Source organism: Poecilia reticulata, chromosome 5 (genome assembly GCF_904066995.2).
Source record: "Poecilia reticulata chromosome 5, P_reticulata-male-v2, whole genome shotgun sequence".
Taxonomy (NCBI): Eukaryota; Metazoa; Chordata; class Actinopteri; order Cyprinodontiformes; family Poeciliidae; genus Poecilia; species Poecilia reticulata.
In genome coordinates, this window is record NC_088834.1 from 28,605,496 (window position 1) to 28,630,310 (window position 24,815).

Consider the following 24,815-nt stretch of genomic DNA (forward strand, 5'->3'; position numbering starts at 1 on the left):
TGCTCTTCATGTCCCTAATGGGAAGATTTAGACATTTAAACCAGGTAGGACTGGTGTGTGTGGGGGGATTAAGGGCTTTTTAAAGGTTTATGTGTGTAGAAAGGCTTTGGGGGTTTAGCTGAAGCATCTAATAATACTTGTATTTACATCAATGTAGTGACCAGGCTCTCAACGGAAAACCAACAGAGTATCAGATCCTACTTGTTGAACAATGGTCGCACTGTGGACCTGTAGCTTTGACTTTGAGGTTAAGCTGCCTTGCAGGTCTGGATGCAAATTGTAAGTCGCTTACCTTACAATTCATAAAGCTACTGTGTCTTGGTCAGTTTCCCACATCCTGTGCGATCAATCATCAGCTCTGCATTTATCATTTATCGGGCCTCTGATTCCAGCATTGAGCTCGAATGTCTGGAGGAGCCATTAAGCTCTCACTCCCTGTCCTCCAACCCCGGTAATGACCTTCCTTACAGCCGCGGTGGAGCGTTGAGTTATGGGAACGGGCAGTGGGCTGTGTCGGCCAACATCGCCACAAGATGCTCGGTGAGAGGCCTGGATTGCCTGCGTTCAGCAGACTGAGGAGTGGAACCAGATCAGGACTCGCTCGTACCTCACTCCATCCTGCTGTGGAACCGCTTAGAGTCCTGTGCACAAATTCAGACATGCAGTATGATGTACAAACTGAACCCCCCCACAAACTGAACCTACGTGCAGTAATGGGCTTCTTTAAGTGTTTATCTGGCTTTGGTAGACACACTTATGCTCCACTTCCAGCCTTTAAATCTCACGGATAAGTCTCTTGTGTTGCTCTAATGTGTCTGACAAAGAGCAAAGCAGCTCAGCTTGCCTGAGCCTTTCCTGTAATTGTAATCTGCAACTGCAAATTTTGTAGACGAGTTTGGGGATTCAGGGTGTAATCTTATACGTCTGTTTCAATAAATGGCAAAGGGATCACTCGCAAATTTGATTTAGCTGCCAGCGTTTTAAATGATTCCGGCAGCAAATGCGACTCATTTTGCCGCCTCCTGGGAATGACGGCTCACATTAACAGAGCGGCATGATTAACGGCTTCTTGACCGTGTTTTTCTTGAGCAGAGCAGTCTCTTTACACGTCTCATTCAGGCTGATTGTGACATGCAGCTTGGCAGGCAACAGCCTCAGCCCGGAGACCTGCTGGGCTGCTGCCATTATACATCCTTGGTCAACATTTCAGCGGAGCACAATGCTGCCTGGCCCCGCCTGAGGCGAAGGTTGACTTTGAGGTTAAGCTGAGGAAAGTCTGACAGAACGGGGAATGATGTCTGATTGCTGGACCGACTTTTCCGAGAGAGTCCAACAGCTATATTCTCGTTCTTAGAAAGCAGTCCAGTGTAAAATACTGTGCATACTGTGAGTTACAAATGTATTGAAGTATCCACAAGTCAAAGTAGATTGTCATTCACAAACTTTAATGTGTTTTATTGGGATTTTATGTGACAGATCCACAGGAAGTTGCACCAGACAGGGAAGAGGAATGAGAATTTGTTGGGAAAAGTTTTGAGACATTATCAAAGTCAGTTTGATACCCCTAAATAAAATCCAATTGACTTCAGAACGCCCCAGATTAGTAAATAGCGTTTAGTTTAATATTAGTACAAATCCAGCTGTTCTGTGAAAGCCTCAGGAGTTGCATCGTACAGACCAAGGAATACATCAAAACACAGGTGGTTCTCCAAAGATTGTTGTATTCAACCCCCCTACTGTTGGTCTGTCATATAACATCCAAATAAAATGCATTGGAGTGTATGGATGGTTGTAATGTGAGATACTGTAAACAGTTGAAAGGGTGTACATGCTATACAAGACATTTTTTATCTGATTTGGCCATAATGAACGATCCACAAGGTTGGGTTTCTTCAACAGTTAGTTTCTTCAACGGTATGGGGAAAGACATGTCATTCACCGATGTTTGATCTTGGGACTCGGGATTCAAACGCACTGCATTATAGATTTAAAGGACCCTTTGCGCTCGTTATCCGGTGGCTGTGGGATTAGATTACACGTTTGTTTCCTAATGCACAATTCTCTGTAGGGCGCACTGTTGCTTTGCGCTGCTCACATTCCCTCCTCAGCTGACAGATGGTCTTATCCAGCTTCTCTCTGACAACAAACACAAACCGAAGAGCTGCTGACAACCTGCTTCAGGAAGGACTTGAACTGGCCCTCGGGAAGTGTGTGTGTACAATCGCAGGCACACACAGGGACTCATCATTCAGCTTAAGACTCCTACACAAATAATCGAGGGGTCCAACCTTGTGCGAGAGAACTCTGACAGACGCCAATCACCTGGCCAACCTGTAAACATTCCTTCGACGGACACAGTTATTAAATCGAACTATACAAATACAGCCAATCTAATGCTATTAATCCTTGCTTATTGATGTAACCCCCATGGTAAATTTAGATCTGGCTGGAAAGACGGCCAAGATCAGATTCCTCGGGGGAGTCTGTTTGGAAAGGTCCAGAGATGGTGTTTATTTTAAGGCCTCATGCCGGACATGTTGATGGCTATGCATTCTTGGGTGTTCAGACCTCTAAAACACCTCAAAGGAATGCTTCTTGACAGTTTTAACCACACAGAACATGACTTACACATACATGGCTTGCAAAAAAACACAGCCCCAAAACCTTTTTAAGGGCAGGTAACCCCCCGTGTGCAAAAACTACTCTACAGGCCTGACATCCCACATTTCCTCCTTGGCTTCTATCGTTATATCCTACCTGGCCTCTGTTTAGATCGCTGTGTAAAAGCCAAACACAGCTAACTGTATTTGACAGCTTATACTTCTGGTTTCTTTCCACTGCAGCTTGGCCACACAATTAGTGTAAAAGAACCTCAAAATATTCCTCAAAGGTGGATTGAGAGTTAATCTCGCTACTGAAGCAGGACGTTCCTGCTCCTTGAGCGAGCACTCTTGTTTGCCCAGCAGTATATGTGAATGCCATCCGTCCCTGCCTCTCATTATAGTCGGCAGAGGAGTGTGTTTGTCTATGGTGGGGCATGTGACCTCTGCAGTTGGAGCGGCAGCTTCTCCGCTCTGCCTGTAGTTGGTCGCTGAACCAAGGAGAACGTATCAAACAAACACTCCAACGGCGAGCTGACAGAAGAGTTTGTACCTCTCGGCTTGCCAGTACATCTCCGCTACATTGTGTTGCCACAGGCTTGCTGCGCTTTTCTGACCTTCAGAGAATGGCGTTCCATCAAGAACGGGAATGCTTAAACCCATCAGAGGGTCACGGAGCCCCACTCTGTGGTACAGAAATCACTTGTTGACCTCGTATCAAAGTCCTGCATCTGTTTTCTCTGACTTCCCACAGAAAGTCACAGGCAGTCTCTGGTGGGAGATTTCCCAGATCTTTTGATCCACTCAGGAGGTATTAAGCTATCAACACAGTGTGACAGCCCCTCGGTAGCACTTATCTCTAATGTGCAGTGTTAGGTTACCGTTGTGGTCATGGAAAACCATCAGATAAGTTCATGTTGCTATGCCGCAGTGGCATGAGGAGTATGTCAGTTGTTGTGTGTATGAGAAAATGTGCATACATGAATGCGTTAAGCTGTCATAAACAAAACCGTTTCTGTCTCCATGCAGAGCTGAGGTCCACTGGTACAGCTCATCACTTCGCCTACCTGCTGAATGCATCCGACTACCGGATCCTCCGTATGGATGAGGACCACGACCGCATGTATGTTGGCAGCAAGGACCACATCCTGTCCCTAGACCTCCATGACATCAACAAGAGTCCACATATTGTAAGACTTCTATTTATGGCTTTCACTATGACCCTAATCTGGGATAAACGTCTTCACCTCAGCAGCTGCTTCCAGGCCAAAAACACAACACAACATACAACTGTGAGGTGGAATCAAAATAAAGGCTTTTTGACGTCTTTTCCAAAATATGTTCTTGCAGTTACAAGTCAGGGTCTGTCTCTATCAGGTTTACACATCTGGAGATGTTAGTTACCTGTTCAGCATCTTTAGTTCAGTATGATTGAATGAAGATCATGAGAGAAGATGCATTTTCAAGTCTTGACTCAGATTTAAACAATAAAACACATTTAAACTGAACTTTGACTCACTCATTCTAAAACATAATTAGTCATGTCTTAAGACGACCTAGTTCATTTGTTAGCTCTGAACATACAGTCAGAACTGGATCAGATTATACCATAGAACATTCATGTATGATGATGGTATTGTCAAAGTTTTTTAGATCTAAACTTTGACTAGGCCATTCTAAAACATAGAATGTTCAAGGTTAGCCTAGTGAAATTTTATATGCTAGGTCTGAAATCAGTAGTCTAGTCAAAGTTTCAAGTGATTTCCCAACCTCCAGCAGGTTTTCTTCCTGTTTTTTTTTTCATGCTGAAGTAAAGCATTCCCTCTTCACGACTTTTCCACCACCAAATTAAGGGAATGTAATACAGACATTCCTTACTTTTCAGAATTTTACTTAGAAATTTTTTAAAACCATGGATATTTTTCCTTTCACTTCACAATTATGTGTTACTTTGTCTTGGACTATCCATCCCAATGAAATGCATCAACATTTCTGTTTGTTTCTTCTCCCAGCTGGAGCCTTATTGGTTGTTTTTATTGGACTGCACTTTTTTGATGTTGGTTTCTGTAATGTGTTGTAAGACATAAATATTAAACTATTTTAATATTATAGCCATTTCAGCAGAACTCATATTGACATTTATGGATTTGTCTTTGGAGCTTTAACCTAAAGATTCGATAGACAACATTGATGCGTAACAGGTTTGATCGTAACACATTCTGGTCTCGCCTTTGCAGATCCATTGGCCAGTGTCCGAACGAAGGCGGACAGAATGCCTCGTGAGCGGGAAGGATGCCAGCGTAAGTATGCGTGAAGACGGCGCTTGTAAAATCTGCAGGGTCGTTCCGTTTGGGTGATTCCCATCAACGCTTTCAAAAATATGGAGCATTGAAAGTATACAATTCTCTCTGTATTTTTTTTTTCCTTCTAATGTGGATGGCAAGTTTGAAAGGTTTTGAAATCAACCCAGTAAAAAAGGATTTCCTCCTGCCTAGCCATCAACAAATTACAGAGTGGCTTCCACTGGATGATAGTTTATGGAATATTTCTACATTTTGTACCGCTTCATTTTGGCAAATCAGCAGACTGTGCACTTGTTAATAAAATTACAAGAATGACTTTTTATTTGGATTTTATTTCAGGAATAATGTTACTGTTTTTTCTGTTTCCAGGAGGAGTGTGCAAACTTCATCCGTCTGATTGAGCCATGGAACCGGACTCACCTGTACATCTGCGGGACAGGAGCCTACAATCCAGTCTGCACCTTCGTCAACCGTGGGCGTAAACCTCAGGTTAGAAACTAGAATCTGAACACTGAGGAGCCACAGAAGGCAATCTCAGTAGATGGAAACAGTTTTCTCCACCTGCAGCATTAAGGATTCACCTGTCAAACCTTTCCCTCCCACCGCCTTACCTTGGCCCTGTCCCAAAACGCTCACCACACCATATGTTCCTCTATGAAGTGTGTACTCTACTCAGAGTGCACAGAGGGGTTCAAGTGTAGGGACGTATCCGATCCACTTTTTTAACATCCGAGACTGGTACAGACATCTGAGGTTCAGTTTCAGACGATACAGAAAAACAGTGCTGAATTAAAATGATGTTTTTAAGCACAGAGTAAATGTTCTGAATTACAAATTTATTTGATAATTCTGCACCAATTCAGCACACTTTACTACACCAATAGATTCACAAGCTTGGTCAAACATGTAAAAATAACACATAAATAATAAAGAAACTGAAACTGACAGAAACAATATGTTGACTTCCTTGGTCAAACGTAAAAAATAAACGACAAACCTTTTCTCAAATGGTTCAGAAAGTGTAGGAATTCTAAAAATAAAATGAATAATAAAGCATGACGTCACTCAGCACAGTGGATAAAATTAGATTGAATAGATCGTCCCTTTTGGATCGGGGACATTGTCACCGATACCTGATGTAGAATTTTCTTTCACTATCAGGACTGATGCAGATATGAATATCGAATTAGTGCATCTCTGCCACAATTCATCACGCAGCAATGTGTTATGGGTAATACACTTTGCTGAAGTCTGCTGTAACGTGGACTTAAGCCAAAGTGTGGGTTGAGGGACCAAGGGGACGTGGCGAAAGAGAACTGGGACACACAACGCACTCGAACCCTTCAGCAGGAACGTGCGTTTGAAGGACATAAGGGTGGAAGTGGGAGTATTGGGACCAGGCCAAAGTCTACCCTTTATGACGGTTTTCCTCCATCATTTGTAAACCAGCTCTTGGTGCCATGTGTCCACATGCAGTAAAGCAACCAGCCTCTCAACACACAACAGTTACTCCCTCTCTGGTTAGTCTCAGCATTTACTGGAAGCCTGAACTAACGACTTTGCCACACTTCCCAGTAACGCCTCACTGTTATTTTTTAATTTGTTTATTTTTTTAAATATCACACTTGTCCCCAAATGGCAATTAAGGGAATATCCATTTTAAATAGCACTAAACTTCTGCATTATTGCTTCCTCTAGAGATCCCAGAGAGCACGGTTTGCATGAGTTCCCTTTAAAAACACACAGTTCGTCTGTGACCACCCCACCGCCCCCAGCACTTCCAGCACCACAGGCTAATCAAGGACCTCCATCCAGTCGCTCGCATATCCATCCACTGCTTCATGCATTCATCCAGGCAGGCCACCTGCCAGACTCCACGATGTGGGACGTTTGGTAATTGGAAGTGGGAGCTCCCATTATGGGGTGCAAGTGGAATGTTCCATTAATGAGGCCTGTTGTTTTCTCTGGAACAGCAAACAGACGGCCCGAGTCATGCCCCCCGACAGCACCTTTTCTGAGGCGGGCCAGCTCGTAAACCAAAAGTCAGGAATCAAGCAGTTTTTACACGTGCCTGGTTCTTATTAATTCAGACGGCCTGTTGTTCTCTGATTGGACCCTTTGAGGATAATTTTGGAGCGGTGTGTGCACGTGGGTTTTGGGGACTGTTTTTAGTGAAATGCTTTTGCTGCAGATTCTAGCAGGTTGTAGGATAATCTGGCTGTCATTGATTTAAATGGAGGACAGGAAGGTTGCTGCTGTTCAGCTTTCCTACAGATATACAATTACAGAGCCAAGCACGACCATATATAGTGTGCTAAAAGTCTCTTGAACTTTTTCACATTTTGTGACTGTATAACCACAAACTTTAATGCACTTTATTGGGATTTCATGTGAAATAATTAGGAAAAGAAAAATGACGCAAGATATATATATACACCGTATTTTCAGCACTATAAGGCGCACCTAAAAACCTTCAATTTCCTCAAAAGCCGACAGTGCGCCTTATATATGGATCAATATTGAGCCACAACAGGTCTAGCAACTACGGTAAGCAGCCGCCAACTTCATTTTTGCCCGTAGATGAAGAAGCGCGCGGTGCATGCTGGGATAGTTGTCAGAACGATGGTTTGTCAATAAAGTTTGTGGGAGGGGTAAGAGACAGAGACTGAGGCGGCACATGTCGGTTGGTCTGTGTTACCCAGAAAGCAGTTGGGCACAATATAGCAACACCAACACCGTGAGTGAAACGATGACTGGGGCAGCCTACTATATAAAGCACTTGGGGACCACTTCTTTACAAATGTAGATGTGTAATAATAGAGTACGGCAACCCAAACTGAAGCGCCTATTCTATGCGCCTTATAATGCGGTGCTCCTTATATATGAAAAAAGTTTTAAAATAGGCCATTCATTGAAGGTGCGCCTTATAATCCGGTGCGCCTTATAGTGCGGAAAATACGGTATATATATATATATATATATATATATATATATATATATGTAAAAAATATATTTTTTTTTTACAAAAATAAAATTGGCATTCTCCACATTGTTATGCTGCCTTTTATTGAAGAGATTAAATAAACATGCATGTCACATTTGTTTTTTAACAAAAACTTGTGGAATTTTCAGAAATAAATCATTTTTTTATTTATTTATATTCCAGCTGCCATTTAAACTGCGTTCATAAAGTAGGTCTCGATCCTCTGCAATTTTTTGCTGAAGTCAGATTTAAGTTTGTTTTTTGTTTTTTGTTTTTTTGCGTGATCATTCATGCTGGTAGTTAACTCTGACTGCACTCAGACTTCTCTGTGAACAGTTTACGACCCCAAAGTGACCCGTCTGCGCAGAAGAGCAACACAGACATCACACAGCATTGCTCTGTTTACAGAGGTAATAATGGAATGAAAATAATGTCGCCGTCTTTGGATCGATTTAGATGTTAAGCAGTGGGAGCTGACAGTATTTCCCACAAGATCATAACAAGGAAGCTAAGAAAAATAATCCTAATTTATCACATCTGACTTCTTCTGGTGCAGAAGTCACTACAGTGACGTAAAAGTCTGAAAAATGTGACATGACACTTTGAGAACTACTGTATACACATTCAATTTACTACCACATATGAAAGTAACACAAATCAGACTTTTGGGGGGGGTTTGATGATGGGATCTGAATTCAGCTGTTCAGACAATCATGAAAATGTTGGATATGGAATCGCATATGCCTGATGTGTGACTGTAGCCTTACTGTGCATTAGCAGCTGTGTGGTTGCTAGTGAAAAAAAGTGAACCGTTTTTATTCGTAAGCAATTTTGAAAAAATGGTTTTTGGCCTTTGACGTAAATTCCCAGCAAAACACATTGAAGGTTCTGCTTGTAACATGACAAAAAGTGAAAAGGTTCAAGAGGCGTGAACACTTTTCTCCAAGACACTGTGTCTGCTTTTGCGGTAAATGTTTTACTTGAGGAGTTTCTCATCATGTTTTGCAATCAGAAGTGGCCCATGCAATTCACCCGACTGCACAAGGAGGGCCTTGATCCTCCCTCGTCAGTCGCGTAACATCCAGACTGTATTGCTGTTTCCTGTTTTAGACGTCCATGTATCTGCAGATGGCCCTGGCCAGGGGAAGGGCCAGCCGCGCGGCCGAACCCAGCGCAGTACACGACACACTTGGACTGAAGGTGCGATGCGGGCCCCTGTTTGCGCCGCGGCCCCAGCGGACTGCCGGGGCTGGCGGTCACCAGCAGCATGCCCTCCATTCTTTGTGTCTGAGCACATCCTGTCAATGCCATTTTTAATCTAAAAGCCATCGTTCGTTTATCTCTGTAACATTTAGCATGCGCCTTTTTTATGTATTTTTTTAAGTTTGTGCACCATCCTCAAAATTGAATTTCACGTTTCATTCATACTTTCTTTGTGTCCTCCTCAGTGTCGCAGCACACAGTCTTACTCGTCATCGTCCTTTGTTCGTTTCCGCTTTCTGTGTCTGTGTTAAATGCCACGTTTTGCATGAGCGCGGGGTTATCATGTGAAATGGGGCCGATCAGGCTGCTAAAAACATCAGGCACAATTTGAATTAAACAGGCTTTTTGTTCCCTTTCAGTGCATGGCATTTAGTCTCATTTACCACATATTAAGCCTCATATCAGAAACGGTTAATATTCTAATCACTCACGCTGCTTGTTTGAGTGAATCCAGCTTACCCCACCCGAGCAGCGCTGCGCCCCACAGAGGCCGAGTCAGCATCTGACCCACTCCCACAGCAGGGCCTGTTAGCCCAGAGCAAACACCAGCCATCTGTATCCAACTGGCTGCGCTGTGAGGGAAGGAAAACAGCGACATACTTGAACATGTCTTCACTCGAAAGACTTTGGAACAGGCTTAACATGAAATAGTTCACTTCAAAATTAGTTCACAGTTCCTTTATTTAAAATGTATTCAAGCCCCTTGGGGTCTGATTTTAATGCATTGTATTAGGATGTCTATGGTAGACCAACACAAAGTAATAGAGTTTCTTTTCAAACATATTTATAATTCAAATACCATACCCTTGTTTTTCTTTTTTTGCAAATGAAAATCTGAAAAGTGTGGCTTGCACTTGTATTCAGAGACAATACTGGCCATGTTTTTGTCAGCTTTTCATATGAGGACACCAAATTTTTATGCTCGTTCTTTCCAAAATAGCTCAAGTTTAGATAAACTGCATAGAAAGCATTTGTGAACAAAAATTTTCAAATTCTGCCAAGGATTCACTGACCGATTTAGGTCTGGACTTTGACTAAGCCATTAAATTGGCCTCTGAACCATTCCTTTGTAGCTCGACTATAGTAAAAATCTTCTTGGGATTTGTTTCTCAGCGATGCTACATGAAGGCAGGATTTGTAGAGTTGGCGACCAGTGGTTGTCATAGCAACCAACTATCTCCTCCAAAGTCATCTTATAGTTGCTTTATTGTCCAGGCTGAATCTTTAGGTGGTTGACTGTGTTTGGTTATGTTTGCAGTTGAACCACACTACCTGTACTTCCTTTAACCTTATACTTGTGCTGTTTGGAAAATGAATTTTCTTAACAGAAACTCAGCAGTTCAATAAGTTCACAATTTTTGATAATGAGGTGGTTTTTCAGCTGTACCAGATTAATGAACTTAAAAAACTGCAGTGGAAATACTTTTTTTGCATCAAGATTCATGTGACTATGATTCTACTACTGGCGAAACTGGTGAGGAAGGCGACAAGAAGTGGTACGAGGATGATGTACCACTTCCTGGCATGGCGTATTTTTTAACGACATCTCACATGAACAAACTTATTCATGTGTGGTTTTGTTTGAATTTCTTATTTAACGGAAACATAATTTCAAAACTGTGGTTTTTCGACATTAGAGGAATATTGACAAAGTTTTGTGCACATTTGCAATGGAAACACAAATTGTATTCTCTTCATGCCAATTTCTTGATAAAAACGGCTGTTTAGGGTCTGTTTAATTTCAGGTTATCAATGCAAAGGGTGTTGAATCCAAATATCATTCACAGATTCCCTCCAAACATTTAAAACCATCCATTGTACACTTTACACTTTAAAATTATGTGCCAAGTTGTGTTGGTCTGTCATAAAATACCATAAAGTTAGTTTGTAATGTGACAAAAAAATTTTTTTTAAAGAAGATTGAATACTTTGCAGCATTTGTAACTTCTAATGTGACAGAACTAAGGTAGGATTTTGCGTGTGGAGGGTTGAGGTCTGGGGCGGACTAGCTGAGCTTGGAACCCGTAGATAACTGCCTTCAGTTCTAGTTTGATTTTTATTTTTTGACTTTTCAGCTTTTCTGCAGGATAATTATGTCACATTTTTATACAAACCCATATAGACACATTTTTTCTTTGGGTGTACATAATTATATGCAACTTCTTTTTTTTCTGCACTTCACTTTATGGCATGGCTTTGAGTCAATTAGCCTGCACTTTCTCTCTCTTTTTTTTTTCTTTGTTTGCTCGAGCGATCAAAGATGAATAGGTAATTGCAAGTGAAGTGTGTTTGGGAGAAAGCCACAGTCTCTGTCCCTGATGGGAGTGGAAAAAAAAACAAAAAAAGACGATGCACTCTGGTCTGCGAGGCTCGGCCACAGGACATGTCATCACATGCCACTGCTTTCATTTTACCCTACTCATACGCAAATTCCTGCCAATCACCCACACGCGCTTGTGTGCTGGGAAGCCACAAGCGTCGAGCATCAGTCATCCTGGCCTCCATGCGTGGCTTGTTTTTGTTTTTTTTTTACCCCCTCCTCTGCTGGATTACAGGTGTCGGCAGCCCGCGCTCCCACCCGTACGGACGCACCGAGAAGAAGCTGAGAGGTTTTCAGCTTACTGTGTAGCGAGGCGCGGCCCACGACGCGTTTCTGAAGCTAGACCCGGCACGGCGGCGTTGATTAAAAATTCCTCGCTTTCACTGCATGCATTTTTCTGTATGAACTTACACTCATTATTCTAACACTTCATCCCCCCACCGGGCCCCGTGGGTCCCACAGGTGTCAGAGGCAGCGCACACGTTCCCTCCCTCATCCTTCCCCCTCAAGGGAATCACAGTGGCAAGACGAAGAGTGCTGAATTTATTGCCATCACTGTGTGAATTTTTTTTTTTTTACCTTTTTTTTTCTGTTTCAGGAAGAAATTTTCCACTTGGAGCCGGGAAAAGTGGAATCTGGGAAGGGGAAGTGCTCCTACGACCCGAAGCTCAACAGCGTGTCAGCTTTGATTAGTGAGTATTGTTATGCGGGTTCGGCCGTGTGAGGACTCGGTTAATGTCCTTTCAAACATGACCTGTGGGATATTTTTGGTTTCATCCCGTTTCGTTAAGACATTTCTCTGTCATATTATTATTATTATTATTATTATTATTATTATTATTATTATTATTATTATTTCAGTATAGAAATGCTAGTGTTCAAGTCTTCTTTATATCGTGGAGTTACTGTGTGGTGGTGTTCATTTTAAAGCTCTGCATTACCTTTAGATGTTTACAGACATCGAGGAATTTCAGTGTGAGGTTAATATTTACTGGAATGTATAACTAGGAAGGCGCCAATATGAAAATTGGGGCTAATATCAAGGGCCAATATTGATTATTGCTATTATGTTTAATGACCAATATTGTATATTTCACTACCGCTTTGACACCTTTTGGGGAAAAAAGGACCAAAAACATGGCAACAAATAAAAAGAAATATTGCTTGATCATATCAGATTTGTTTTAATTATCATACTTGTATGATAAAACATAAACTTAAAGGTATGTTTTAGACCAGGGAATAACATTATAACATGACATAAAGCTCAAAAACGTCTTTTCCGTCAGACTGCCCTTTTAACAGTTTAGCAGGAGGAATGGAGTAAAACTACAGCCTGATTGAGAGCTGTCCAATCAGACGCCACGCTGTGATTTAGTTGGAGATGAATATTTATGCACTTTATGTTAACTAATTGCCACTAGTTTGTAAAAAAATGTTGTCACATTGACATTAAAAGTTTTTTTGTAAAATGTTCTCAATAAAAAGGGTAAAACATCCAAAGGGGTGAATACTTTTAAGAGGCCCTGTAACGCAGTGACAGCTTTCAGCAACAAGTTGAGGAGGGACAGCCCTACTCCTCCTCCTTCATAAATAAAATCTATTCATTTTATATAAGGAACAATATAACTTAATGATTTTGAAACTGTGACTGAGAGTCACATTTTCATAGACTGAATTTTTGTTGGTTATATTTCAGACAATAGACCAACATTAAATGTTATTATTATTCTCCTTCCTTTAATGAACATTTAACCTAAATTGCAGTGTTTTTTGATAATAAGGTTCATTGTCGATGCAGTAATTGATCACGATATGGCGCCATAAGAAGCCACAGTCCTCCTCTGTCCTTTGGGAGAAGGTCTCTGAACCAGTTGCCACCAGTGGAAGGGGGCTCTTCTTTCTGCGGGGTGTAAATCACTGGCACCCCTTTCCCACATTAGCGCAGTACCAGCTGACCAGTATGGTACTGGGACCGTCGTCTACGATGGATTAACCTCCCACTGCCATCAGTTAGCTCCATACAAGGGACACCGTTGCTAGTGTTGATAAGGATTAAGAACCCTGCGCCACAACAGAAGATTTACCATTGACCACCAACTGCTCAGCTCCCCGCTACATTAGACACGCAATCATCTGTGGACGTTTTAATGACACATCATCAATCTCCCCACAGCGTCGCTCGGGACCATGACATTGTGTATAACGGGGGTAGAAAAGTATCCGGTTTCTCCTGCTGTCTGCGTACGCAGAGCCGTACACCTGCTTTCCACAGCGGCGCCATCAGAGCAGATGGAGGAACCAACACATTCGGCTAAACAGGCTCAACAAACTTGCAGCCTGGATTTCTCAATCGGCTGCGTTTCTGTGTTTTTGCCAACCGTAAAATTTAAAGTTCATTGCAAAAGTACAGACTTTTTTTTTCTCTTTTGCATTTCTATTCCAACTCCTTTCAGAGGATTTCATTTTAAGTTGCATAGTGCAGCTTTGATGAAAAAGATGGACTTTCCTGAACACAGACTCCGCTTCACACCCTGATATTTTGCTGCACAGTGTAGAGATATGCACTTTATCAGAGTGTTAACCTGAACTGGGCCGGTCCGTTTTCTCTCCCTATCAGATGGAGAGCTGTACGCCGGCGTCTATGTCGACTTCATGGGAACGGACTCGGCCATTTTCCGTACTTTGGGGACCAAAACTGCAATGCGAACAGACCAGTACAACTCCAGATGGTTGAATGGTAACGATCCTCTTTCATTACGTTTTCCTCCGTGACTTCTTAATATACGACACAAACAAGATTACAAATGTGCCGTATGGTTAAAGTCTATTGTGGCGGTTGCGTGTATTTCGAATAAACCAGCAGCGAGATTTTAAACAGATGTGTTCCCTCCTGTTTTCTTTTCCTTTCATGACGTAGATCCCACCTTCGTTCACGTGCACCTCATCCCGGACAGCGCGGAGAGGAACGACGACAAGCTGTATTTCTTCTTCAGGGAGAAATCCTCCGACATGGGTCAGAGTCCCGTGACCCAGTCCCGCATTGGACGCATCTGCTTGGTGTGTACACACACACACACGCACACACAGCGTGGAGTGGTTTCAGTTAGCTTAATGAAAAGAAAACCTGCAGCGTTTAAACGAAGAGCCTGCGCTCTCCTGAGGCGAGTCGCCCGCTGTGTTTGAACAGCTACAGGGTTTGGCTAACGCTAACATGCTGGAATCCACATGTGTCTTTAACCTTCCTGTCTACAATGCATCCTTCTGTTTGTGAGACTGCTCTCTGACCTATGACCTCATGGTCTCCCTGGCCTCTTCTCCCTGGTAGTTCTGATATTTCTAGGTGATTTTTGTCTGGGGGGGGAAACGCCGGAAAATTGCTTTATTTCAATTAAACTGAACTTCCTGCATAAACGCTGGAAACAGAAAAATAAATCGCAACAGAAAGCTGGCCGAGCGTCAGCGCAGAAAAACAAAATCTTACCAAGTGTTTTTGGTCTAGTTTCAACTGCAAATATTTTTGTACATTTAAAAAAAGACGAGAAAGAAACTTTTCAGCAAGAAATAGGAGCTTTATTAAGTCAGTAACATCTAGTTCTGCTGGCAGGTTATTTAACTTATAACAAGATTTTTTTTTCCTATTTTTTTCCTATTTTTTTTCCTACTATTGTAAGTAAAGTAATCTTTTTTCATTAGTATCAAGGAATCACTGACTTAAATCAAGCTCCTATATCTTGCCTAAAAGTTACTTATGAGTTAGTTTTGTCTTATTTCAAGTGTACTTAGATATTTGCAGTAGAAACTAGACTAAAAATCCTCCATGAGGTTTATATTGTTGCGTGATCATAACGAAGGGGATATGTACTTGCTTGCTTGTCATCTCAGCTGTTCTCTGTTGTGTTTGTTTAAAAAGGAGGGTGTGGGGGTCGGGCAGTGACCTGACATACAACCCCCCCTCCCAGGAGACACTACGCCGGCGCCCTCCAGAGGCCCGGCCATGTCGCTGCTCGTTCACCTCACGTTTGGATGCTCTATTCTTTACACTGATCTAATCGGGAGCGTAAACGCAGTGAATATTGTTGAAACACTTTCACTTCTTACACCATAGATGGTTGGAAAAAGAATGTGAACCGACAGATATAGCTGAACTCGTCTTCACCAGGATGAAATCTGTCTTCACTCGGTAACAGCTGGAGGAGTAATAAAGGAGATAATTGTTTTTTGACCCAGTCATCGACCCCTTTCTACTTTCCAGACCTTACAACTAGCCCTGTGTGTGTGCGTGTTTGCATGTGTGTGTGAGCTCCTGCACGGTGGTTTTTCTATGTGAAGATCAGTCAGAGGGACGTAGCTGATGGAGAAACTGTGTTTTGTGCTCGTCCCCTCCCTCTCTCTCTTGTAACAGAACGACGATGGAGGTCACTGCTGTCTGGTCAACAAGTGGAGCACCTTCCTGAAGGCCAGGCTCATCTGCTCAGTGCCCGGGACCGACGGCATGGAAACACACTTTGACGAGCTCCGTGAGTGTATACGCATTTCCATCTGCAAAGTAACATCCTTAATATTTTTAGATGTAACCACATATGAAAGAACTGAAAAACCAAACTTTTTTTTTCCATTTTGAGAAGAAACAAAGAGGAGCTGCATCACCCCTCATGAGTTCAAACACACATACTATACACCCCCATGTGAAGCTCAAGTCATTGATACAGAACCAACAAGTTAACCTTGGAATAATACGTGGGGCTGCAGTACCTCGAACTAATCTAAAAGAATAAAACTCACCTTGCCAGGATTGTTTCTGTAATGGCAACTCGTTGGAAGAATACACACTGGTTCTATGCCTGTCTAGAGTCATAAAAACACCATTGTGATTTTATAGGTCAGGCCTTGATAGTCCATAAACTTTATAAAGTGTAAAATATTAATGTGTGAAGTCAGTTGACATAAATGACCAAGTGCTGAAAAGGTTCTGGCTCTTCCTTTTCCAAACGAGGTTTCTGCCTCTGCTGGTTAGTTCAGTGTTGACTCAGACACGGCAGTGCAGAGTGATTCTGTGAGATGGATGGTGATCACTGTTTGGCACCCATGATTAATTGTAGGATATTGTAGTTAAAGGCCATAAATGTGGAGCAAAGCGGGGCGGTGAAGGAACAAGGGCAGACATGTCGGGGTACTGAGTGGGAGACGGCGCTTGTGTCAGATTTCAGAGCCGCCATTCCTGCCAAGGACTCGGAGAAGGAAAGGTAGAGAGGAAATGATGGAGTTTTGTGTTTACTGTCTGGTTTGAGTGTTTTTTTTTTAATGCTGGTTCTGGAAATTTGTGGTTGTGGAGAAAAAAATCTGTCTCATTTGATGCACAAAGACAGGCTGTTTATAGTTTATAGCAAAAATATTTGCATAACTTTTACACGTTGTGTCACGTTACATCCACAACCTTGAATGTATTCAACTTTGAGTTTTGGTGCTAGACTAAAATGAGCTGGTGTATAAATACAGACTGGGATGGAAATCTGGACCTAAACATGATTGAAGACCAATTGCAAGACTTGAATATTACAACTGAATGAACCTGAAATATTTAGCAAAGAAAAATATCTATCTCTTTGTCTATCAGGTTTTTTAAATGATATTAATTGCCTCTTTATCATTATTGCAGTAATTACCAAAAAGTATATAAAATAATTTGCAGTCTATCTCCCTAATCTAGATCTACGGCTTGGAGATTTGAAGCCAGTATTCCCAAAATATCTTCTTTGTTTTCTATGTCCTAAAAAGAAAAAAAACATGGATGTTGGTGGCTGTAATGTTCGGCGATATGAATATTTTTGCAGGGAATATCATATTTCTGAGATCTCAGTGAAGTGACATCACCTACCCTGCATGGCACAGATGCAGAGCAGTTGCTGCTGTATGAGTCAGATTTGGGAGGAATTGCAAGCTTCCACTGATTCTGTGAGAGTCGTTGTAAAATGTCTTGTTGCCTAAGAAAAGCCAGCGACCTGGAATTCTCCTTTATATTTATTTATTATTTAAAATAAACCTTTTCAGAAGAAGCATATTATTTAGTGACATCTGAGATTTTTTGTTTCAGGGATATGCTGAGAAACAAATTGGTCGAACAGAAAAGAAATGGACTTGAGTAATCAAAACCCAAAGGTTGATCAAATTTTATCGTGTGTTTTCCAGGTGCATAGTGTCATTTTATAGCAACTTTAGTTGCTATAAAAATTCTACATACATTTCAAACATGACTTAAAAGGAAATTTGGCTTTGTAATTTAACACCTTGAAATTGGCCCTTTGTCTCTTTAAGAGGCTCCGCCTACAGGAAGTCATCACAACATGGCTCCTCTATTTAACAATGTTTTTATCAGTGTTCCACTGAGAAGTAGCTCCTATAATGAGCTCAGCAGACGTGCAGTTCCACCAGGTGTTTGCTAATTGTTGCTGGCTAGTCTGAAGGAGCTGAGTGAGGGCATCGCGATTTGCAAAGCTGAATGGTTGCCGTGGGAGATTGAAGGATTTCTCAAACATGCATGATGGAATCAAGACAACATCCAGGTATTGAATAACATGATGTAAAGCTCAAAAAAGTCAACTTTACAAAACGCTGCCTCTTTAAGTAAAGTTTTAATGCTTCAGAAATACAGGAAAGCGACATATGAAATGGGAATCGCTGTTAAAGCTGTTATTAATATGAGCGCTCCAGAGCGAACACATCACCGACGCATCAGAAGAGCTTTTCAGTTTCCTCCCTTTGAAGCCGCGATCCGTTTCTCTTCTCAGACGTATCTCTCTTTCCAGTGTGCGCTTGTGTTTCCTTCCATGCAGATCCACAATGTATGGGACAGCTGTATGTCATGACGAGGATCAAGTGTTGCGTGACGCCCTTGGCAGCTCGTTGGTCTGCGGCCATCCTAACCCATGACCGTTCCGCTGCTGAGTTTTTTTGTTGGGTTTTTTTCGGGGCAGCTGCGGTAGAGATTGAATGGGTGGGAAGACGTTTCTGAGCGGCACGGTTTTCTCCAGAGAGGAGCTCCGGGCTGCAGACGGTCCCCGGAGGACGGCCATGCTACTGGACCAGAACCCAGCAGTTGACAGTCAAAGACAATCCTCACACCAACCGTGTATCACAGCATCTACACAGGAAGCTGACAGCTAATTCCTCATGCTGCTCTACATGCGACAGCGAGCGTATAAATCTGGATTGGAATACGTATTCTTTCGGTTCCTCGCTTTTGGAGCGCTAACGCTGTATTTTTAGCCTGACTTGTTTCTTTTTTTTTTTTTTACCAAACAGGTTTTTTTTTTCCAACTAGGTTATAGCAGCTCGTGTTGACGGCCTTTGTCCTGTCGCAGGCAGTGAACACGGCTGTCTCCTGGGAGCAGTATTTAGGTCAGGTTCTGAAACAGCAGGAAGACTTATCACCTGTACTTGGCATCAAACAAAGAATGAGCTAAATCAGGCAGTGCCAGCGTCGGAGCTCTGCGGGGCAACTAGTGGGAATGTTTGGGATTCAGGGCCCTGAAGACCTGACTTCAGTCGTTATGATGTGCTGGCCAGTCAGATGAGGGATTCAGAACCTCCTATAGTTTTTTTATACCCTTTGAAATGCCTCTTATTTTTTTGTCATTACAGCCACAACTTTTAAGTCGAGTTTATTTGTATAGTATATTTTTATCAACAGGGCATTTCAAAGTGTTTTTACACCATAAAAACATCAAATAATCACCAATCATGAAATAAGCTATAAACATTACTAGATTTTGTCCAGTAATGTTTGTCCAGTAATGAATCAAAGACAACTGGTTTCAGCCTTGATTTAAAGGAACTAAGGGTTTCGGTTGTTTTTCAGTTTTCTGGAAGTTTGTTCCAGATCTGTGGTGCATAGAAGCTGAATGCTGCTTCTCCATGTTTGGTTCTGGTTCTGGGGCTGCAGAGCAGAACCAGAACCTGAGAGGTCTGGATGGTTGCTATAGCAACAGATCTTTAATGCATATTTGTGCTAAGCTGTTTAGTGATTTATAAACTAACTTAAGTATTTTAAGTCTTTAGTGGTTTTGACAAACAAACTTAAAAAGTGTTTCATGCATATGTCTCAGCTTCTTAGTCAACTCCAGAGACTGACATTTTTTTTTTATTATTCTTTATTTGCAAATTACCTCAGCCTCTGTTGGTTTGGATGAAAAACATATGAAGAGCATTTTTGTTTTTTCTTTACAAAATGCAACATATTCTCAATTAATGTAGGTCTGGACTTTGACTAGGTCATTCTACACAAGTTGAAATTTTTTAAGCAAAAGAAATTCTACCTTTTGTTGCTCTGGGTTGATTTAACTTTGTGCTGCAGGAAGGCAAACCGTTTATCACAGTTTCAAGTTGTTTGGAGCTTATAAGATTTTTTTTCTGTTTTTTCCTGTATTTCCACTACAAAACACAATTCTCACTAAATAGTTGTGGTTTCTACTGTAAATATCTTAGTACACTTAAAATGAGACAAAACTAACTTATAAGCAACTTTTCAGCCTAGATATGGAGCTTGTTTAGGTCAATACTTCCTTAATATTGATAATCAAAAGTACTAGTTCCATTGGCAGATTGTTTCACTTATACCAGATTTTTCCCACGATATTCATACGTTCACACTGTTGAGCTTCATTACTGGAAATCAAAACTACCAACCAGGGATTCTGCAGGTTTCGGCAACTCAAATTTAAGACTTTTGTTCTAAGATTTTTCCAAGACCATGACAAATGAAATTTAAGAGCTGTAGCGTGACAGAAATGTGCAAAAGAAAATCACATTTTATACACTAGTTTTTTCACAGAATGCACATGGGACACATGGGTGTTATTATTTTCCAATATTCTCTGATCATCCAAAAAGAAAGATGGATCTGTGAATATTCTTCCAGCTGAACAAACAAAGGGACTGCCGTATGGCTGGACATGTTTACAAGCCTTTCTTTTTGTGAAGTAAAATCTTTATCTTTATCAACGCATTAATCTGACTGCTCTGTTCCTCCTTATAGGAGATGTTTACATCCAGCCAACTCAGGACACAAAGAACCCCGTCATCTACGGCGTCTTCACCGTCTCTGGGTTTGTTCCCTTCACTGGAAATGAAACCTGCTGTGTTTCCGTCGCCTGTGAGGCAAATTTACCCGCTCTTACGTTTTCACCGCAGGTCCGTGTTCAAAGGCTCGGCCGTTTGCGTTTACTCCATGGCCGACATCCGCATGGTCTTCAACGGACCCTTCGCCCACAAAGAGGGTCCCAATTACCAGTGGGTGGCGTATACGGGGAAGATCCCCTACCCTCGCCCCGGCACTGTAAGCCCTTCCTCTTAAAGCAGCTGAGCAACATCCAGGCATCAGCATACCCAAACTGAAGACTCTTAGGCTTCATTTTGAGCAGCAATTCTTGTGGGGGGAGAACTTTAAAAAAAAAAAAAAAGTTGCGCTCCAGCTCAGGTGATTGTTGTTTTTCTCCCCCAGTGCCCTGGAGGAACATTTACGCCCAGCATGAAGTCCACAAAGGACTACCCAGATGAAGTGATCAACTTCATGAGGAATCACCCTGCCATGCACAACGCAGTCTACCCAGTGCACAAGCGCCCCCTGGTGGTCCGAACCAACGTGGACTATGAGTTCACCACCATCTCAGTGGACCAGGTGACGGCTGCAGACGGCAACTATGAAGTGCTCTTCTTAGGAACTGGTGAGTTGTTTTTGTTTGTTTTTTTAACTTAAGATGTGATTTGATTGGCTCAGTCAATGATTAAATTACATAATGACAGAAAAACTGCACCATGTTCTCCATTTATTGTTTAGTTCATTTACTTGCATATTATTTATCACTTTGATTAACATGCATTCCATTGTGTATTTGTATCTGTTACTTACCAAAAACTAAACTATTTAACGACAGGAATAAAAGTCGGTCCAAAAAATGTCAGATTTATTAAGATGTTTTTTGCTTCTGATCATCTTTGTGTTACATTTGGGCAGTAAAGCAGTTCTTGTGAGTAAAAGGTGAAAAGCCGAAGGTTGGTTTATGCTACATAAATGTAAATGTGATTCGATGGAATATTTACCAAAAATATGGACAGAACCAGCGTTCCTCACCGCTACAGTTTAGTTTCTAGCTGATGAAGGTGAACCCTTTGAGCCGAGTCGACACACTGAGTGACACTGTGGACAACAGGATGCCCCCCTGTGGAAATAAACCCCATGTAAATGAGGGGCTCTCATCTCCACAGCAATCCGTTATCTTTCAGACAAAAGCATTCTTTCCTTTTTGTGCTTGAGTGGAAATTTAACAAATCAAAGGGTTTTTCTCACTTCTCTGCTCACATGGAGTAAACAAGAAGATTTGTACCTTGAGGGCAGAGGAGGATGAGCAGCGGGAGGGAAAAGAACAGTGTGGGAGGAAGGAGGGTCAGAGTTAGCGTAGCCATCACCCTGATCTGCCCTGCTGCTGGGAGACTGATCATCGGTTCGCCGGCGGCTGCCACCGTGCAGCCTGCTGCCCTCACATGCTGCGCGTGGCGCCTCCTGACTCCTTTGTGCCGCTGAGCGTCACCGGGATGCAGAAGAATGCGTGTCGGCGTTCAGAGGACGTCATAAATCTCGGGTATCAAAGTCGCTGGAATTCTTCACGGAAATCAAACGGAGCAGGGAAAGTTGCCCAAACAGGCACGTTAAGATGAGGACGCAGTCATCAAGAAGAGAACATCACGTCATTGGAAAAAATAAATGGTTAACCTGGTGAGAGTTATGTGTACAGTGTGTTGACGCTGGGATTATCCTCACTGATGACTGCTGAGAGAGTCAAACACACTTCTGAGGGGCTGCAGAGACGGGTGGTGGGGGGGATGTGGGGGTTTTGTGGGGCAGTGGGGGGCAGCGGCCGTGTGGCTAATGGGTGTGTCTTGTGCTCCCCAGACAAGGGAACAGTTCAGAAAGTCATCGTCCTGCCCAGGGACGACCTGCAGACCGAGGAGCTGGTTCTGGAGGAGGTTGAAGTTTTTAAGGTGAACCCTCTGCACGCTGCATCACACTTTCACTTGTTGCTTGTTCTCAAAGAGAAAAGATAACAGAGTTTCCTTGCTGTTTTGCTTCTATGTCAAGGTTCCCACTCCTATAACGACGATGAAGATCTCATCCAAAAGGGTAAGAGAGCGCAAACACAGGTTTGCTTCTGGTTTTCTAAACTGAGCTGGAAATAATGACTGACAAACTCGGTTTGCTACACATGATAACAGTCGGTAGATACAGAGTTGGGGTTAAGTGCAACCTGCCAGGTGGATCTACTTCAAACACCCAATCATAAAACAAATTATGCCTGTAATAATCTTCAAAATAATTTACCCCTTTTTCTACGCTCTGTGTGGTCAGTAACTCTTAGTGCCGTCCTCTTTTCCGTTCACAGCAACAGCTGTACGTGTCCTCTACGGTCGGCCTGACCCAGCTGGCCCTCCACCGGTGCGACGTTTACGGCGAGGCGTGTGCCGACTGCTGCCTGGCCAGAGATCCGTACTGCGCCTGGGACGGCAAGTCCTGCTCCCGGTACTCGGCCTCACAGAAGAGGTAAGCATCAGCCACGCGGTCAGCGAGCTCACTAACCAAATAACTAGATCAGTTGGTTCAGCAACATTGACATTAACCTGCCTGTATGGATGGCTGTTTGGTGACGGATCAATTTGTGATGGTCTGTGGGAACACTTAGCTTAACAAGACTAATATATATATATATATATATATATATTTTTTTTTTTTTTGTATATTTGTATAGCACATTTCAGCAGCAAGGCATTTCTAGGTGCTTTACATAATTAAAGAAAAAAATAAAAACAGCATGTGATATTGCATAAACAGTAAGAAAGAGACAGAGATTTTGGAGAAAAAAACATATATATATATACATGTTTTTTTCTGTTATATATATGTGTGTGTGTGTGTTTAAGAAATGTAAAGTCAGATGTCGAAAAGGTGGAGATTTGTTGTTATCTGTTTGTATTTTCCTCTTCATTTGGTTTTCATGTGTTATTGAATGGCTTTGAATGGCTTGCGGTTGCTTTATGATGTTTTTCTCTCCTTATTTGGCAATACTGGTCTGACCCATTTAGACGTAGCCGGAGGCAGGACGTCCGGTACGGGAACCCCATCCGACAGTGCAGAGGCTTCAACTCCAACGGTAAGCAGACCCCATTGTCTCACTGTCCAGATGTAGGGACTGCACTACGGCAGGTCAATGGTTACCGGAGAAAAGCAAAAGAAACCATTAGAAAAGCCGTAAACATGAGTTTGCCGTCTCCACTCTGCAGCCAATAAGAACACGCTGGAAATGGTGCAGTACGGGGTGGAGGGCAGCAGCACCTTCCTGGAGTGCCAGGCCCGATCTCCGCATGCCGTCATTAAATGGCACCTGCAGAGGGACAACAGTGACCGCAGGAAAGAGGTTGGTCTGCCACACACACTCGGACACATGAGTCTTGTCTTGAACTTTGTCATGTTTTGTGTACCGTTTGCTAGGCCTGTCATAATAACGTTTATTTTTTTTGCAATAAACTATATTATTGCTGTTTTCAGACCATTTAAGTATTATAATGGTATTAATGGAAGTACAGCCTCTCAAAGATTGACAAAAAATTATTTATATTATCTAATATTCAACAGTGGAACTGGAAGACAGATTAAATATCCAAAGTAAATAAAGAAAACAGAAACAAAAGAAAATGGATGCTGAAGTTTCTGTAAACAAAATTGTTCTTCATTGAGGGAGGGAGTTTAGACCAAAACACCAGACTGAAGACTTTTATCATCTAGAAAGAGAGAGAGACACGAGGAAAACAATCATGCAAATGGAAATTATGGAGCTCGTTTTAATTTATCATGTGATAAATTGATTTATCTCTTATTATGATTGTTTTCTAAGAGACAAAAACCTGATAGAGGCTCAGAAAGACAGAGGATTGTAGTGAATTTCAGTTTCTAGGGGCACAAAGCACAAAAATGTCATTTCAAAACATTTCCTCTTATTAAAGGTCTTGGCCGCTTTTTTAGATTTTTATTCAAAGAGCAATAAAATACATTAAAGTTTGCACAAAACGTGACAAAACATTCTGTTAAATACTTTTGCCAGGCGCCGTAAATGTCCCATTGCATGTGGTTCTACTGCCCTGTCACCTTTTTACTTTTGAAAGCATAAATCAAATTCCTCCCTTTGCTTCCGTATGTGGATTATAAATGAGTTTTTCCTCTGGGCGTTCACACCCACATACATGTCACAGATTTATTCACTATGTGACACGTTTGGAAAAATAACCCCAGAATAACGTGT

The 24,815-nt window shown here is 42.1% G+C and overlaps 1 protein-coding gene across 5 annotated transcripts in view; it reads left to right on the forward strand.

The window, feature by feature from the left end:
• Positions 1–24,815, forward strand: part of LOC103465510 (semaphorin-3F-like) — a 79,020-nt gene that overhangs the window by 48,205 nt on the left and 6,000 nt on the right. The window contains exons 3-18 of one of the 5 annotated variants that reach the window (XM_008410426.3): positions 3,630–3,790; positions 4,838–4,900; positions 5,273–5,392; positions 8,997–9,086; positions 12,068–12,161; positions 14,090–14,209; positions 14,390–14,529; positions 15,875–15,989; positions 20,504–20,573; positions 20,659–20,803; positions 20,969–21,191; positions 22,418–22,506; positions 22,604–22,645; positions 22,905–23,062; positions 23,602–23,669; positions 23,800–23,933. In XM_008410426.3, coding sequence (XP_008408648.1) covers positions 3,630–3,790; positions 4,838–4,900; positions 5,273–5,392; positions 8,997–9,086; positions 12,068–12,161; positions 14,090–14,209; positions 14,390–14,529; positions 15,875–15,989; positions 20,504–20,573; positions 20,659–20,803; positions 20,969–21,191; positions 22,418–22,506; positions 22,604–22,645; positions 22,905–23,062; positions 23,602–23,669; positions 23,800–23,933 — 1,832 coding nt within the window. Of the gene's footprint in view, positions 1–3,629; positions 3,791–4,837; positions 4,901–5,272; positions 5,393–8,996; positions 9,087–12,067; positions 12,162–14,089; positions 14,210–14,389; positions 14,530–15,874; positions 15,990–20,503; positions 20,574–20,658; positions 20,804–20,968; positions 21,192–22,417; positions 22,507–22,603; positions 22,646–22,904; positions 23,063–23,576; positions 23,670–23,799; positions 23,934–24,815 lie in introns of all 5 variants that reach the window. The other 4 variants (XM_081607417.1, XM_081607418.1, XM_008410428.3 and 1 more) reach the window with 4 other exon arrangements.